Consider the following 15,676-nt stretch of genomic DNA (forward strand, 5'->3'; position numbering starts at 1 on the left):
CACTTGTGTGTTATTTTGGATTTGATTTAATAATTTATTGGTTTTCATGTTCCCTTTGTTTGTCCAATTTAGATCAAGGAACTGTTAGAACATCTGGCAAGCACACAAAAAATAGCATCCTCTGCCAAATCGGAAAATGAAGGGCTGAAGGTAAGAAGCTGATTTGGGCTTTTTGGCCCACATGCTAACATTTTCAATAATGCTGTATGAACATTGTTATCATGTGAGATGCCCGAAAAGATCAAAAAGTGCTAAAAATGCAGCAACTAAGTGATTTCATATTTTTAAAAGGAGTCTTGCAAGGCCTTCCAGCAAATGGTGAAAGATTCGACCGAGGAGATGCTTGGGCTGAAGGAGAACACCATGCAGGAGCATAGCATCCATCAGAATGAGATTGAGACCCTCCAGAAGAAGCTTGAGACAATGACCATTAAGATGGATGAGAAGGAGACCGCTTTACTGCAGTAAGTATCAAGCAAAAAGACCATGCACAAGATGGACTTTGAGGTGACAGACGTAAAAAAAGGTTTTGGCGTTTTAATAATGTTAGCTGCAGTGACATAAAGAAATTGAGTGAGTATAAAGAAATCTCAGATTTGAGTGCTGCTGATGTTTCTGTGTGAAACTTCCACCGCTAGCTATAAAAGACAGCACCAACTGTTTGGAGGCATAATCCAAATACAAAAATTTGGTTGGAGTAACGTGTACTGCATCGTGCTATTTTAAGGAAATGTGATTCCTTAAAAATGAATTGTACAGTGGAAAGTTGGAATTTGTGCTTTGCTGAATCTCTTGGACTCTTGTATGTCACAGGAAACTGGCTGAAGAAGAGGCCAGAACAGCCCAAGTGAATGGGAAATTCGTAGCGTATAAAGACGACTTAATCAAAGTCACTAAAGAGCGCCAACATTTTCTGAAGAATGAGGTGAGCAAATTTACCCAGAACTAACAGCCGTATGACAGTGTAATAACATTTGTTTCATATTTTCCAGTGTAATAGCAGTTTACTTAACTTTTTCACATGAAATATGGATTTTCATGACCATAGCGTATACATTAACCAAGTGCAGAAGTTTGTATTTCCATATTCATCTCCATGGTTTATGTTCTGACTTACATTCAATCAATCAAGAATGAATTAATCCGGTGAGTTCTCTCTTTTCAGATTAGACATTTTCAGGGCAGAGCACAGGATAATTTGGTAAGACATCCGGACATGATCACATTTTTATGAGCAGGTTAGCTACTTCATGCATCTGACCATAGCCGGATGTTAATTCCTCTCTCTCTATGCCTCCAGATGGCTTATCGAGACGCTAAGAATCAGCTAGCCAGGGAAAGGAGAAAGACAGCAGATCTGCAGAGAAGGTGGGTTCAGTAGAGAATTCCACTGAAATTGTATAGTGACCAATACTGAGACAAATAACAAATGATTAAATCTGTTAATCAGAGGCTGAATACAATCAGTCAGGTGGCGAGTATGAATTGACTAGACTGGGTTCCAAATTGCTGAAAGTTCTTGTAGGGTAAAGACTATTGACAGAAATCAGAAAGAACATAAAGAATCTGAGGCTGAAACACGCAATTTTGCTTCATTGTAATTTAATTTCACTAACAATTATCTCATGTTAACATGCGAAAAAAAACCTTTACATCACATTAGCCAAAACATGGTTTTGATTCATAACTGAATCAATTTTTTCCCCATCCATAGTAAATACTGGGTTTTGCCTGAAATGCATTTGTTGGTTTTCAGACTGGATGCACTGAATGAAAAGTTGGCTCTAGGTGAGTTCTGGGCCCTGTTGAATAGTACATCCTGCTAGGATACAGGATTCCATTGTGTGGTTGTGTCCCGTATAGTCGATCAAGATGGCGCCGCGGATGGCTGCCTCGGTGTGTTGGTGCGCATTGTTTTGCCTTGTTTTGTTTGTAAATTCAGTGTTTTGCGATAGCATCCGGAACTCTTTCACCAGGGAAGAGCTCATGAATATCAGGGTAACAACTCCTGTGGATTTATTTCCGAACATTCTCATCACATCTGCGGAATTACTGGTCACTTTTGTCAAAGGTACGCTCACCCTTGTTCACGCAGTGAAACGCCGGAGGAGAGGGAAACGTGCCGGTGCGCTCGTGCGTCTCCGCAGACGCGGTCTACGCACTCCGTTACCGGGAATATTTCTATCTAACGTGCGATCGCTGTGCAATAAACTGGATGAACTCCAGCTACTGGTGGATAAAAACAGAGACTTTTCAACATCTTCCGTTTTGTGCTTCACGGAAACTTGGCTGTGTGGATCGATACCGGACTCTGCGCTGCAGCTGGCAGGCTTTCAGCTATTCAGAGCGGATCGCGACACAGAGCGCTCCGGCAAAATGAAAGGTGGAGGTATTTGTTTTTATACAAACAGTGGCTGGTGTAAAGATGTTACAGTGATTATGCAGCACTGTTCTCCTGTTCTGGAAACTTTTTTCATCAACTGCAAACCCTTCTACTCCCCCCGCGAGTTCGCTTCATTCATTCTGGTCGGTGTTTACATTCCACCGCAAGCCCTCGTGCAGGAGGCACAGCGTACGCTCGCCGACCAGATACTGTGTGTGGAGCGGACAAACCCGGACTCTTTCGTTATCGTCCTCGGCGACTTTAACAAAGGGAATCTCAGCCACGAACTGCCTAAATACCACCAGTTGATTAAATGCCCGACCAGAGAGGAGAACACTTTAGATCACTGCTACAGTACAATCAACCGTGCCTATCACGCCGTCCCCCGCGCTGCACTGGGACACTCTGACCACATCATAGTCCACCTGATTCCTGCATACAGGCAGAAATTAAAACTCTGCAAACCTGTTGTGAGGACATCTAAGAAGTGGACCAGTGAAGCTATGGAGGATCTTCGCACGTGCTTGGACTGCACTGACTGGGATGTTTTCAGGACTGCTACCATCAGTCTGGATGAGTACACAGAGGCTGTGACATCATACATCAGCTTCTGTGAGGACAGCTGTGTACCATCACGCACCAGGGTTATCTACAACAACGACAAACCCTGGTTTACAGCTAAACTCAGACAGCTAAGGCTGGCAAAGGAGGAAGCATTTAGGAGTGGGGACAAGGACCGGTTTAAAGAGTCTAAATACAGGTTTAGCAAGGCGGTGAGAGATGCTAAACGACTGTACTCTGAGAAACTCCAACAGCAGTTCTCAGAAAACAACTCGGCCTCTGTCTGGAAGGGCCTCAGACAGATCACCAACTACAAACCGAAAGCCCCCCACTCCACTAATGACTTGCGCCTGGCCAACGACCTGAATGAGTTTTACTGCCGATTTGAAAGACAATGGGACAGTCCTGACACCATCCCCCGTGAACCCATTCACCAGCTCCAGACCACCAGCTCCTCCTCCCCCATCTCAGCAGGAGCCCGGGCCTCTCTACAATCACCCACCTCAGAGGCCCCCTCCCCCTCCCCTATCACAATGACGACTCTCTCCCTCCTGGAGAGGGACGTTAACAGACTATTCAAGAGACAGAACCCCCGCAAAGCAGCTGGACCAGACTCTGTCTCTCCCTCCACCCTGAAGCACTGTGCCGATCAGCTGTCTCCGGTGTTCACAGACATTTTTAACACCTCACTGGAGACATGCCACGTACCAGCCTGCTTCAAGACCTCTACCATTATCCCCGTCCCCAAAAAAACAAGGACCGCAGGACTCAATGACTACAGACCCGTCGCCCTGACCTCTGTGGTAATGAAGTCTTTTGAGCGCCTTGTACTGTCCCACCTCAAAACCATCACGGACCCACTCCTGGACCCCCTGCAGTTCGCATACAGAGCCAACAGGTCTGTGGACGATGCTGTAAACATGGCCCTCCACTTCATCCTCCAGCACCTGGACACTGCAGGAACCTATGTCAGGATCCTGTTTGTGGACTTCAGCTCCGCCTTCAATACAATCATCCCGGCTCTACTACAGGACAAGCTCTCCCAGCTGCACGTGCCTGACTGCACCTGCAGGTGGATCACCGACTTCCTGTCTGACAGGAAGCAGCACGTGAAGTTGGGGAAACACGTCTCCGACTCCCGGACCATCAGCACCGGCTCCCCTCAAGGCTGCGTCCTTTCTCCTCTACTCTTCTCCCTGTATACCAATAGCTGCACCTCCAGTCATCTGTCAGTCAAGCTCCTGAAGTTTGCAGACGACACCACTCTCATTGGACTCATCTCTGGTGGGGATGAGTCTGCCTACAGGAGAGAGATTGAACATCTGGTGTCCTGGTGCAGCCATAACAACCTGGAGCTCAACGCCCTAAAGACAGTAGAGATGGTAGTGGACTTCAGAAGGAACGCAGCCCCACCCGCCCCCATCACCCTGCATGACTCCCCAGTCGACACTGTGGAGTCCTTCTGCTTCCTGGGCACCATCATCACCCAGGACCTCAAGTGGGAGCTGAACATCACCTCCCTCACCAAGAAGGCTCAGCAGAGGATGTACTTCCTGCGGCAGCTGAAGAAGTTCAACCTGCCAATGACAATGATGGTGCACTTCTACACTGCCATCATTGAGTCCATCCTCACCTCCTCCATCACCATCTGGTACGCTGCTGCCACTGCCAAGGACAAGGGCAGACTGCAGCGTATCATTCGCGCCGCTGAGAGGGTGATTGGCTGCAATCTGCCATCCCTCCAGGACCTGCACACCTCCAGGGCCCTGAGGCGGGCAGGAAAGATTGTGGCCGACCCCTCCCACCCTGGACACAAACTCTTGCAAACACTCCCCTCCGGCAGGAGGCTGCGGTCCATCAGGACCAAAACCTCACGTCATAAGAACAGTTTTTTCCCGACTGCAGCTGGCCTTATCAACAAGGCCCGGGACCCCCACTGATGCCACTGTCACTGTACTGTTATCCTGACCCCCACGGACACCAACAGACAGCACCTGTACTTAAAACCACTTTATCCCCTTGTACTATTGTTATTGTTTTGCACTATGTTTATGTTACGTTATGTTATGTTATGTCTGTTATGTTTTTTACTGCACTATTGTGTTCATCTTACTCTATTTATCTTATTTTATGTTCACTGTTACGCACCACCTGACCAAAACAAATTCCTTGTATGTGTAAACCTACTTGGCAATAAACCCGATTCTGATTCTGATTCTGATTCTGATTCTGATGTACTGGGATATCCACAGAGCAGCAATAAACTGGGCTTAATGTCACCCAGGGCGGGTTTCAGTCGGCAGGATAATTCTGGTGTCATTGCAAGCATGCAAGTCATCAGGCGGTTGAAGTCTGTTATTGGTCTCAAGTCTTTCCCGTATACTTTAATAAATTGTCATTTAAGATTTATTGTCTTCTCCCTGGTCATTTTATGATCTGTCCCTTCCAGATGCCACTGCTCAGGGAGGTGTTCAGTATAATTCAGAAAGATCGGTGAGTTTTTTTTAACACAGTATCTGTGAATATAACTGTGATTAATTCATATAATTCATCGTAATTGGTGGTGCATCACAACTGGAGGTGCAGTCATCATTTGAACCAACATATTCATTTGAATGGATTTGGATGTCTGAATTAGTCAGTTATTAGCGTGGTCTGACACTAAATATCTGTGAAATGTTTCATTTCCAATTCTTAGTTGATTTATTTGATGAAAAAATAACATGAATTTCCCCTCCTTTTCCTACAATTGAAAGACAGTGGATCGATACCGCCAAGAGAGACAGCCAGCCTTCAGAGCCCGTAGAGGGAATCAGAAATATTTTTATTAAAATGATTAAGAAAGTGAATATTTGTTATTGTGATTATCACTATCCTGCAGTAATAGAAGAGAAAAATGTACTTCAAGAGTGAAATACCATTAGGTTTAGGTAAACATGGCAAATGTTTCTGGTTGTTAAGGATTCTGGTTTTAATATAAAGTGAATATTACTTTACAAACAAAAATGCTTTTGAGAAAAAGTACATGACAATTAAAACAAGGACCAAGGTTTAAAATTAAAGGTGTAAAAAATGAACATGCTTAAATGAATGAAGCTTGAGTAAATTGAAATACAATGTGAAGGCTTCTTTTAAACAATATACACTTTTTGAGAATGAGAGTGAGTGAAATGCACACTACTTATTAGTGCTAAAGTTGTATAAATTTTCCTTGGCTTCTGTCTGTAGGAAAGGGCTGCAGCTCTTGGTCCTAGCAGAAGATGCGATATTATGCTAAGTCTGCTTCAAAATGCTTGCATAGGAGCAGGCCACACCCCCTGAACAGCCCACGTCCCTTGTAGCAGCTCTTCTACCACAAGTCAACAGGAAGCCAGCTAGACCAATAGCAGCCACTTCAGGTGAGACAATTCAGGCCATAACAGTTGAGGTCTTTGTCAACCGACAAATTGAAAAGCTGTGTTAGTTTTGGTGTTTCATCAGCAGATACCCAGTCAAGGAAAGACATTTTTAATAATACCCACAATCATGATCGTATTATATACAGTGAGCTCCATAATGTTTGGGACAGAGACATATATATGTATTTCTGGATTTGGCTCTGTACTCAGTTTCAGAATTGCAATTTAACAATTCCCATGCCACTGAAGTGCAGCTTGTCAGCATTTATTACAGGGTATTTTAATCCATTTTGGTTTCAACATGTAGAACTAACAGCCCTTTTAGCACCTGACTAATCAGAAAACCTGTGAAGTCATTTATCCCAAACACTATGGTGTCCTGAAATGGAGGGACTATGTATAAAAAGTGTTGTAATTTCTACATGTTGAAACATGTAGTTTGATTAAAAATCCAAAATTGTGGAGTACAGACTAATCATGAAAGAATGTGTCACAAACAGTATGGAGCTCACTGTGTGTGTATGTGCATATATGTGTATATATATTTACAGTACAGGCCAAAAGTAATTAGCCACCTGTAGTATTAAAAAAGGAATGCCGTTAATATGTGTGAATTTATTGAATAACAAACCATTAGAGTATATGTACACACATTTATTTTCTAATTTTACTTGCAATAACACAAAAAGATGAGTTTTACTTAAAATATAATCCCAGACATGACTATAGCCACCTTTACAATTGATCAGTATTGTTTTATTGGGAGGTGGAGGGGTGGGAGGGAAGTGGAGAGGTAATGAAAGAGTGAAATGTTATCTACCATTAGTTTTCTTTAAAAAACCATAGGTAACCCAATATCCAATTTAGTCGAGTGCAATTAAAATAGGCCCTACAATTGCAATAAATATAAAAAATAAGGAGCAGTTGTCAGTTGGCTTGATGTGAGTAAGTAAACATATTGTGGCAAAAAAGGTTATTCCCAGAGAGAAATTGCAAAGAAGCTTACGTTTTCCAGGTGCATTGTTCAACACACACTCAGGGTCCAGCTGATGGGCAGTAATGTTAACAGAAAAAGACCTGGAAGATCAAGAGGCACAAAACATAACTTCTGTTGTCTAGCAGTGAAACCATCATAAAACTGCACCACAACTACAGGAAGTCAATGCAACTAAGAGTTAAACCAGTTTCCCCAATACAGCGAAATGGCGACTAATATCTGCTAGTCTAAAAGGATGTGTATCTGTGAAAGAGCCCTTTCTACATGCTGTTAAGAAGAAGAAAAGACTCCGGTGAATCAAGCACCATTAACACTGGACCAAGAAAGATTGTGAAAAGGCAGGTAAACACCCTTTTTGACCAGCAGATTGTAGTTGCCATATCACTGTAGTCAGAGAAACTGGTTTCTCTCTAGTTGCATTGAGTTCTTACTCTGGTGCTGTTTTATGATGGTTTATTTTGCTACACCACAAGATATTTGTGCAACTGGCACCTACTAATGATAAACAAACACAAAGAGCTCAGTTTACCCTGTCTAGAATAGGGTTACCGGGACCCATCCCTGGAGCCAGGCTTGGGGGTGGTGTCCACAGGTGAGTGCCTGGTGCTTGGGCAGCCCGCGTATCTCTGCTGGGCCAAGCTCGAAAAGATTACGTGAGACAACCATGTGGGCCCACCACCCGCAAGGTTCAGAGTACGGATCGGGTGCAATACCTGTCAAGAAGGAGGCAGGAACAGGGTAGATCCAGGGTTTTGTTCCAGAGCCAACACTGTGTGTAGAGGTGAGTCCAACTATATCTAGTTGGCACCTCTCAGCCTCGCACACCAGCTCCGCCTCCTTCCCCACCAGTGAGGTACCAAGAATCAGTTTCCGTCATCTGGGCAGATGACAACAGGATCTACCCTGGTCCTGCCTCCTTCCTGATGGGCATTGCACCCGATCCCTACCCTGAACCTTGCAGGTAGTGGGCCCACACGGTTGTCCCTCGAAATCTATTTGGGCTTGGCCTGGCTGAGGTACGTGGGCTGCCCGGGCACGAGGTGAACGCCTGCGGACACCACCCCTAAGCCTGGCTCCAGGGATGGGTCCCGGTAACTCTATTCTGGACAGGGTAAACTGAGCTCTGTTTTGTTTACCATTAGTAGGTACCAGTTGGACAAATATCTTGTGGTGTAGCAAAATAAACCATCACAAAACTGCACTATATGAAGAACTTAATGTAACTGGAGAGAAACCAGTTTCTCTGACTACAGTGAAATAGCAACTACAACCTGCTGGTGAAAAAGGATGTTTATCTGCCTTTTCACAATCTTTCTTGGTCCAGTGTTGATGGTGCTTGAATTCTTCTTCTTAACAGCACACAGAAAGGGCTCTTTTGCAGATACACATCCTTTTAGACTAGCAGATCAAAGTCGCCATTTCGCTGTAATGGCGAAACTGGTTTAACTCTATTTGCATTGAGTTCTTGTAGTTGTGGTGCAGTTTTATGATGCTTTCTTTTGCTAGACATCACTAATTATGTATTGTGCCTCTTGATCTTTCTGGTCTTTTCCTGCTAACACTACTGCCCATCAGCTGGACCCTTCAGAGTGTGTACTGAACACTGAACCTGGAAATCTTAAGCTTCTTTGAAATTGCTTGCTGGGAATAAACTTGCAACACTCTGCTTATTTGGCTCCACACATCTAAGCCTATTTCTCTCAACTTTAGTGCCTATTTTACTTACACAGGCTAAAGGGTTTAGGCTAATGGTGATTTAAAAATAACAAGCTAGATAAGATTTCAGTCAATTTAACTACCACTCCATCTCTCTCCCACCCCTCCACCTCCCACATTGTAAAATAATTTGTTAATTGTAACCAAAGACAAAGAAGACTATTTTGAGGTCATGTCTTAATATTATTTCTAAGTAAAAGTAATCTTTTTGTGCAATTGTAGGCAGAAATAAAAACAAATGCTAGTACTTTGGTTTGTTATTCAAAAAAGGTACATTAACTGAATTCTTCTCTACTGTACAATATATGTTTAAATATACTATAAAAAAGTCATTACAAGGTCACAGAAAATACACTAAGCATTTAAAGGATGGTTAGATGTCTATTGGGAGCTTTATCTTTATATCTTTTAATGTTCCCATGTTTAGTTTGATTAAAATGATTACTACTGAAAGATTGAAAAAATGCTTACATTTCTGAACCTTTTAAAATGTATATAGCAAAATGTTTTCCCTAATAATAAGATCTCCAAATAATGAGCGATAATTGATCTGACCATATTTCATGTGTATAAGGCCATATAGTTTATTAGACATTATGTAAACCTTATATTTTAATTTTGCCTAAACTTAACCAAACACATTTAAATGTAAATAAAACCAATAAATAAACCAATAAATGTGCAAATGATGAACTAATACCTGCCTATATCAAACCAATATACATCATAATTGAACCAATAGATGCATAAATTAAAAACCAATATATGCGCAAATGACTAATCAATACATGCCTATATTAATGCAAAATGAAAGTGAAGCCAACCAATAAACATAAACAAACAAAATAATGTATGTCTAAATAGGAAACCAATATATGCATGAAGCAAACCAGTATACATGACAATCAAACCAACAGATGTGTAAATAACAAACCAATATAAAAGCAACAATGACAAAACAATATTTGCACAAATCAAACCAATAAATGCGTAAATAACAAACCAATATGCAAGTATCTACGTCAAACTAAAATATATGTAAGCAACAAACGAGTATATGTACTAATTATTCATTCATACATACGTATAACAAACCAATATGCATAAATGACAAACCAATAAATGCGTCAGTGACAAACTGATATAGACGTAATTGACAAACTAACAGATGTGTCAATGAAAAACCAATACATACGCATATCAAACCAATATATATATGCCAAGCAGCCAAAACATTTGTACACAATATGGATTATTTTTTCCCTACATGGCATCCCATAGTGTGTGGAGGTTTTTGTAATATCTGATTAACCGTATGGCCTTGCAAGCTTGAACTGTTTTCAGGTCAACTCTCAGCCATTTTTTGAAAATCTCATCATCAGGAAAAAAAATACTACAAGAATCTCAAAGGGTTCAAAAGTGTAAGCATTTATTTTAATTTTCAAAAGAGTACATTCCAAATAAATGAATAAATAAATAATAAACTCCTCATAGACACCTTAATGTAATATAAAGATCACAATGTGAATTTAGAGATTTTGCATTTTTCTTTATATGAAGAAAAAAAAAATACTATCATGATGGTGGGTATTTTTAATTTGTTATTTATTTAAAAAAAGGTCTTTCCTTGTGTATTTTAAGCTGGGTATCTGCTGCTAACACTGAAACTCTCATGCTCTTCAGTTTTCCGGTTGACAAAGCCCCCAACTGTTATGGCTTGAATGGTCTCACTGGAAATGTCTGTTATTAGCCTAGCAGGATTCTTGTTGCTGTATTGTAACAGAGCTGTGCCAAGGGCTGTGGGGGCTGTTCAGGGGTGTGGCCTGCCCTGTTGCTTCCCTTTTCTTGATGTCCCCACTTAGAGTAGCATTTTAGCTTCTGCAGGGACAACAGCGGCAGCCATTTTTTCTGGACAAAAGCCTTCAGAAAATCCGTGCAACTTGGAACTAGAAGGCATTTTACATCTCACTCATTCTTCTTCTAAAAAAGTATTTTTGTGTCTGAAGTTGCATTCACTGTGTAGAATGAAATATTAAAATTAGGCATCTTTTATACCTTTTGTTTCAAACTTTTACTATGTGGGCTTGTATTAGCTGTATTTAAATTCTTGAAAAAGAAACTCATAAGGCTTGTTGAACTTTCTATTTAGCTTTTTCGCACCTATTCAAATCATTTTTCTCCTAAAGTAGCATTCACTTTGTTTTAAAGCTTCAGACAGAACCAACATCTTTCTGTAACCAATGATTATTTTAATGTTTATAACCCTTTGTGCAAATAAATTCTTTTTCTCCAATATGTCTTCTACCTGGCTTAATTTATTACACACTAACATTTAAGAAGCACCAAAAGAACTTTACCAAAAATGTGTAAATTTTGGGAAACACAAAGGTCTAAGGTTACAGAGTACCTGAATGGAAACCTGGCAACTGGGGGGAATAACTGAAACATAGGTAAAGTATACGTGTGTAAGTGAATAGTGTGTGTGATAAATTGGCAATAGATTGATGTATTCCTGCCTCTCGCCCAATGCACACTGGGATAGGCTCCAGCAACAACCACCAGGTGTTTGCTTCAGAAGGTCTTCCTAGCATCATTGGCATCATTACTATAGTTGAATTAGCAATTAAAGCAGCTTTTTACATTTAAATTGTACATAATAGTTTATGTAAGGCCATGTACCACAAAAAGTGTGCACATATATATGGGAAATTTGACTGTGCATTTCAGAATTATTTTATTGTAGTGTGAAGTCATTTTTTAATGTGTAGTTTTTCATTTTTAAGTGTTTTTATAAGTGAGTGGTAAAATATTAATTGGGCTTAAACCTGTTTGGGGATTAGGATCTGTGGTCTGTCATCATTGTTCAAAATATTTACTTAAGCTGGTGAGTAAAATGTCATAACAGATCATAGACCCCTTTGGGTTCCTGTTCAATACACATACACATTGTTTTATGTCAATTTGATTGACTTAGATCAGAGGCTGCAAATACTGATGATAATGTGAGGGTGAAGTCTACTGAACTTTTAAGTTTCAACTTTGAATGGGTGTTTTTTTCTGAAAACTTAATTAATAGGTTAAAGAAAAACAAAAGTAAGTGGAGAGGAGTAAACTATTTCGAGAGCTGTGAACATTTAAATGTTTTACATTGAAATGTTATGTATTCACTTATGAGTGTTCAGCATTCAACTAAATAAATTGTTTAAGTTATGTCAGACATGTGTTTATATTGTGTTAATCCAACTTAAAAGGTTTAAGGCAATCCGTTTCCACAAATGAATTAAGTAGCTACAACAAAGTTTAAGTTGTCACAACTAAAATGTAATAATTTGCTTTAGTTGAAGAAAACTGAGTAAATGAAACTTAAGTGGTAACATTTATGTAAAGAAGATCCATTTAAGTTAGTCTTACTTAATTCAGATAAATTCTATTAACACATTTTGAATACGTTTGGAGAAATGCTACATATGAGTGTAAACTACTTAGTTTTAAGTTCAATAAACTGAATGGAATTGGTACTGTTAACTTTATTTACCCAAGTTACCTTAATAATAAATGCTTGAGTTACTTGTATGCAAATTAAATAATTTTTCATGCTTAAATTGTTTGAGTTAATAAACTTAAATTGTTTAAGGCAATCGGTTTCCTCAAACAGTTTGAGTTGAACTAACTCATCAGGTTTTACAGTGTTACAACTGGATGACTATAATAGTATTCACTTATTATTCTGCTGATTGTTTGCATTGCCACACATATAATTGTGTATTCTTACTGTGCACAATCACCCTGGTGAAAGCTGTATAGCCACAACAATAGCTTTTGAATATATCCTAACCTGTGCAATAAAGACTTTTTAACATCCATGTGATTTTAAAATTTGGCATTAAAATTTTTTAAACCCATTGTCTGCTTCCAACGAGCACTAGTGGCTATACGCTTTGGCACCCTTAAAGTGTACCCAGTACTTTACCTTTTCTTAATGACAACTTCAGTCCTTTCCCACTGTAATTCCCACTGTCTTAGTTGGTAGCCTGTGAACTTGCACACCCTATGAATAATCAACTGAGCACACACGCACACACATGCACACCTACACACACACACAGGTACACAGACACACTTACAGGAAGGAAACTGTGGACACAGGGTACAGCAGATCAAAGGACTTTCACTAATATGAACAGACAGCAGATTCTTCAGATCTATGTGAATATCTTTTACATTAAAAAGTCTATCCTTCTTGTGTCTACAAGTTTCCTTACTTCAAATATCTGAAGAACTATATCAGCCAGTATTTTTAATCTAACTTTTTAATTCTACTTACAGGATCTTAGGTTTGAATTTTCTCCTGAATAATTAGCACATTTTAACTCTTGGATCAGGCAGTGATTTTAAAAGGATCTCCATGTCGTGCATACCCAAGAGAGGAGTGTTAGATTTAAGCCATGGTATTTCATTGGGTTTTAAATTATATACTTTACATATTTAAGAAGATTGTTATATCAACTCATCTAGTAAAGGTTACTGCTAGAAGTCACTGCAATATTTCTCCAAACCAAACTGAATGGAGATGAACGTCATTTGTAGTTTCTTTTGATGGAAGTCAAGCAAGATGTAATTCAGAGTACTAAGCTTGTCATAAAGTCTTGTTGCTTGTCAGACTTTATGGGCCGTATTTACTTAGCATGCTGCAAATTACCGTCAGGGTCATGAAATTATTCGTTGCCGCATGTTTGTATTTAAGATGCATCTTGTGGATCAGAAAGCAAAGCAATGGAATGTAAAAGAATACAAGTTTTACTCTGCGGAGCTGTAAAAGTCAGTTGATGAAACCACTAAACATATTTCAGAACCGCAGTCATGGAGTGTTGTTCCAGTGAGAAGAAAAGCTGTATGGGCGGAAATTGCAGCTAAAGTACATACTGTCAGCGAAGTGAAAACATCTATCCATCCATTATCTATACCCACTTATCCTGGGCAGGATTACACCCTGGACAGGCCACCAATCTATCACTGGGCACACACATCATTCACTCACACAGTCATATCTATGGGCAATTTGGAGTCTCCAATTAGCCCACCTGCATGTTTTTGGACTGTGGGAGGAAACCAGAGTACCCGGATGAAACCCACACAGACACGGCGGCTGCGTCCGAATAGTCTTTTTTGCTTAGGAAGGTTCCTAACTGAGTGAAATGACCCGGAAGTATCTAAGTGGCAGCCATGATAAGAGCTGGTCGAATTCTATAAATGCTAAGGAAAGTTGCTTCATTGCTTCCTTTCTTATCTCCTTTAGCATAGGGTACACTGGACTATCCTTTACAAAAACAACAACGACTGAGTTGTGTAGTGGTTCTTAAGCTAGGCTATTATATGCATAGGCTTATAATCAGATCATAATCAGCGTATTAACCATAACACAGAAGTCTGTCTTTCAAGAAAAAGGGATATGAGACGTTTTTAGCCAGATGATGTTTTTAATTCAATGTTCAATTTTAATGTTTGGGATTACTAATTGGGATTTACTAATTGGGATTCATGTCGATAAATATGAGTGGACAGGAGGGTGAGCGTGAGCAACCCTCAATTGTTAATGTGACAACCATTTAGTTTCACTTTTGTGACTGGTAGCCTATATTCCTTTTTTTATTTCAATTCCAACCTTGGTAATCCAAGTAATATTTTTCACCGGGTTGTCCACGTTTTTATAACCTGCATGAAACACGGTAAGAACGCACAGGGCGAAGTATCTAAGATGAGCTTTTAGTAGTCCATCTTCGGAAGATTGTAGTTAGGGTTAGGGTTAGGGTTGTCTTTTCCTAAGTCCTTATGAATTCTCCTTCACATCTTTCCTTGACCTCATGACGTGACAGTTTTCTTTAATTTACTCAGAAAATATTTAGCCTAGCACTATGAAATTTTTACTCCAAACAGCTTTGACATGTAAGTAGTCATTAACTATTTCAATTACATTCATAACGTAATAATATATTATTATAATGTTTTTATGCAGATTTTTTCTTGCACATGCTATTAATCAAGGAAACACATTTCCAATAGTAACGTCAGACCAGCTGCATCCTCAGATTATGAAGAATGGGGCGTTATTCACGAAGAAGACTGCGTAAACACAGACACACAAGCAACTTTGTAACTTATCGTGAAGTGAGTTGTGAGAATGTTGTTTGTTTCTTAGCACCCAGATAAGCTTTTACAAAGCAAATTGACTGTATTAACCCAAACACACAAATTTTAGGTATGCTGCTTTTCTCTCACTTCACCAGTGCAGATCTCCGTTGCGGCACTTTAATAAATATGGACAAATGCTATTTGTCTCGCTGGTGTCAATGTAAGTCCCACAGATTCTTAGTAAATACGACCCTATATGTCATGAACAACATTTTGTCTGAGTATTTACAACTGTATATTCATACAAAGTGTAATGAGGATAGGCCTGATAGGCCTATTTCACAAGATGGCGACCAAAACCGGATGTAGGGATACTTTGTTTCCGGTTACCGTTACTACGGACGCAAGTCCATTTCTGACAGCGAAAAATTGAGTCTAAACAGCGACGTGTGTTCTCACAGTCCCTAATAGCTCTGCCAAAGTTCACTGTCC

At 40.0% G+C, this 15,676-nt stretch overlaps 1 protein-coding gene across 1 annotated transcript in view; it reads left to right on the forward strand.

Annotated features, from left to right (window-relative positions):
- The window catches only part of LOC118221536 (restin homolog), a 41,045-nt gene extending 35,115 nt beyond the window's left edge, over positions 1–5,930 (forward strand). Inside the window, exons 12-19 of the mRNA XM_035406688.1 lie at positions 73–150; positions 292–464; positions 814–925; positions 1,166–1,201; positions 1,301–1,368; positions 1,757–1,788; positions 5,394–5,437; positions 5,701–5,930. Coding sequence (XP_035262579.1) covers positions 73–150; positions 292–464; positions 814–925; positions 1,166–1,201; positions 1,301–1,368; positions 1,757–1,788; positions 5,394–5,437; positions 5,701–5,775 — 618 coding nt within the window. The 3' untranslated portion in view covers positions 5,776–5,930. The remainder of the gene's footprint in view (positions 1–72; positions 151–291; positions 465–813; positions 926–1,165; positions 1,202–1,300; positions 1,369–1,756; positions 1,789–5,393; positions 5,438–5,700) is intronic.
- Positions 5,931–15,676: the final 9,746 nt, after the last annotated feature.

The sequence above is a fragment of the Anguilla anguilla genome, chromosome 1 (genome assembly GCF_013347855.1).
Source record: "Anguilla anguilla isolate fAngAng1 chromosome 1, fAngAng1.pri, whole genome shotgun sequence".
NCBI classification, from domain to species: domain Eukaryota; kingdom Metazoa; phylum Chordata; class Actinopteri; order Anguilliformes; family Anguillidae; genus Anguilla; species Anguilla anguilla.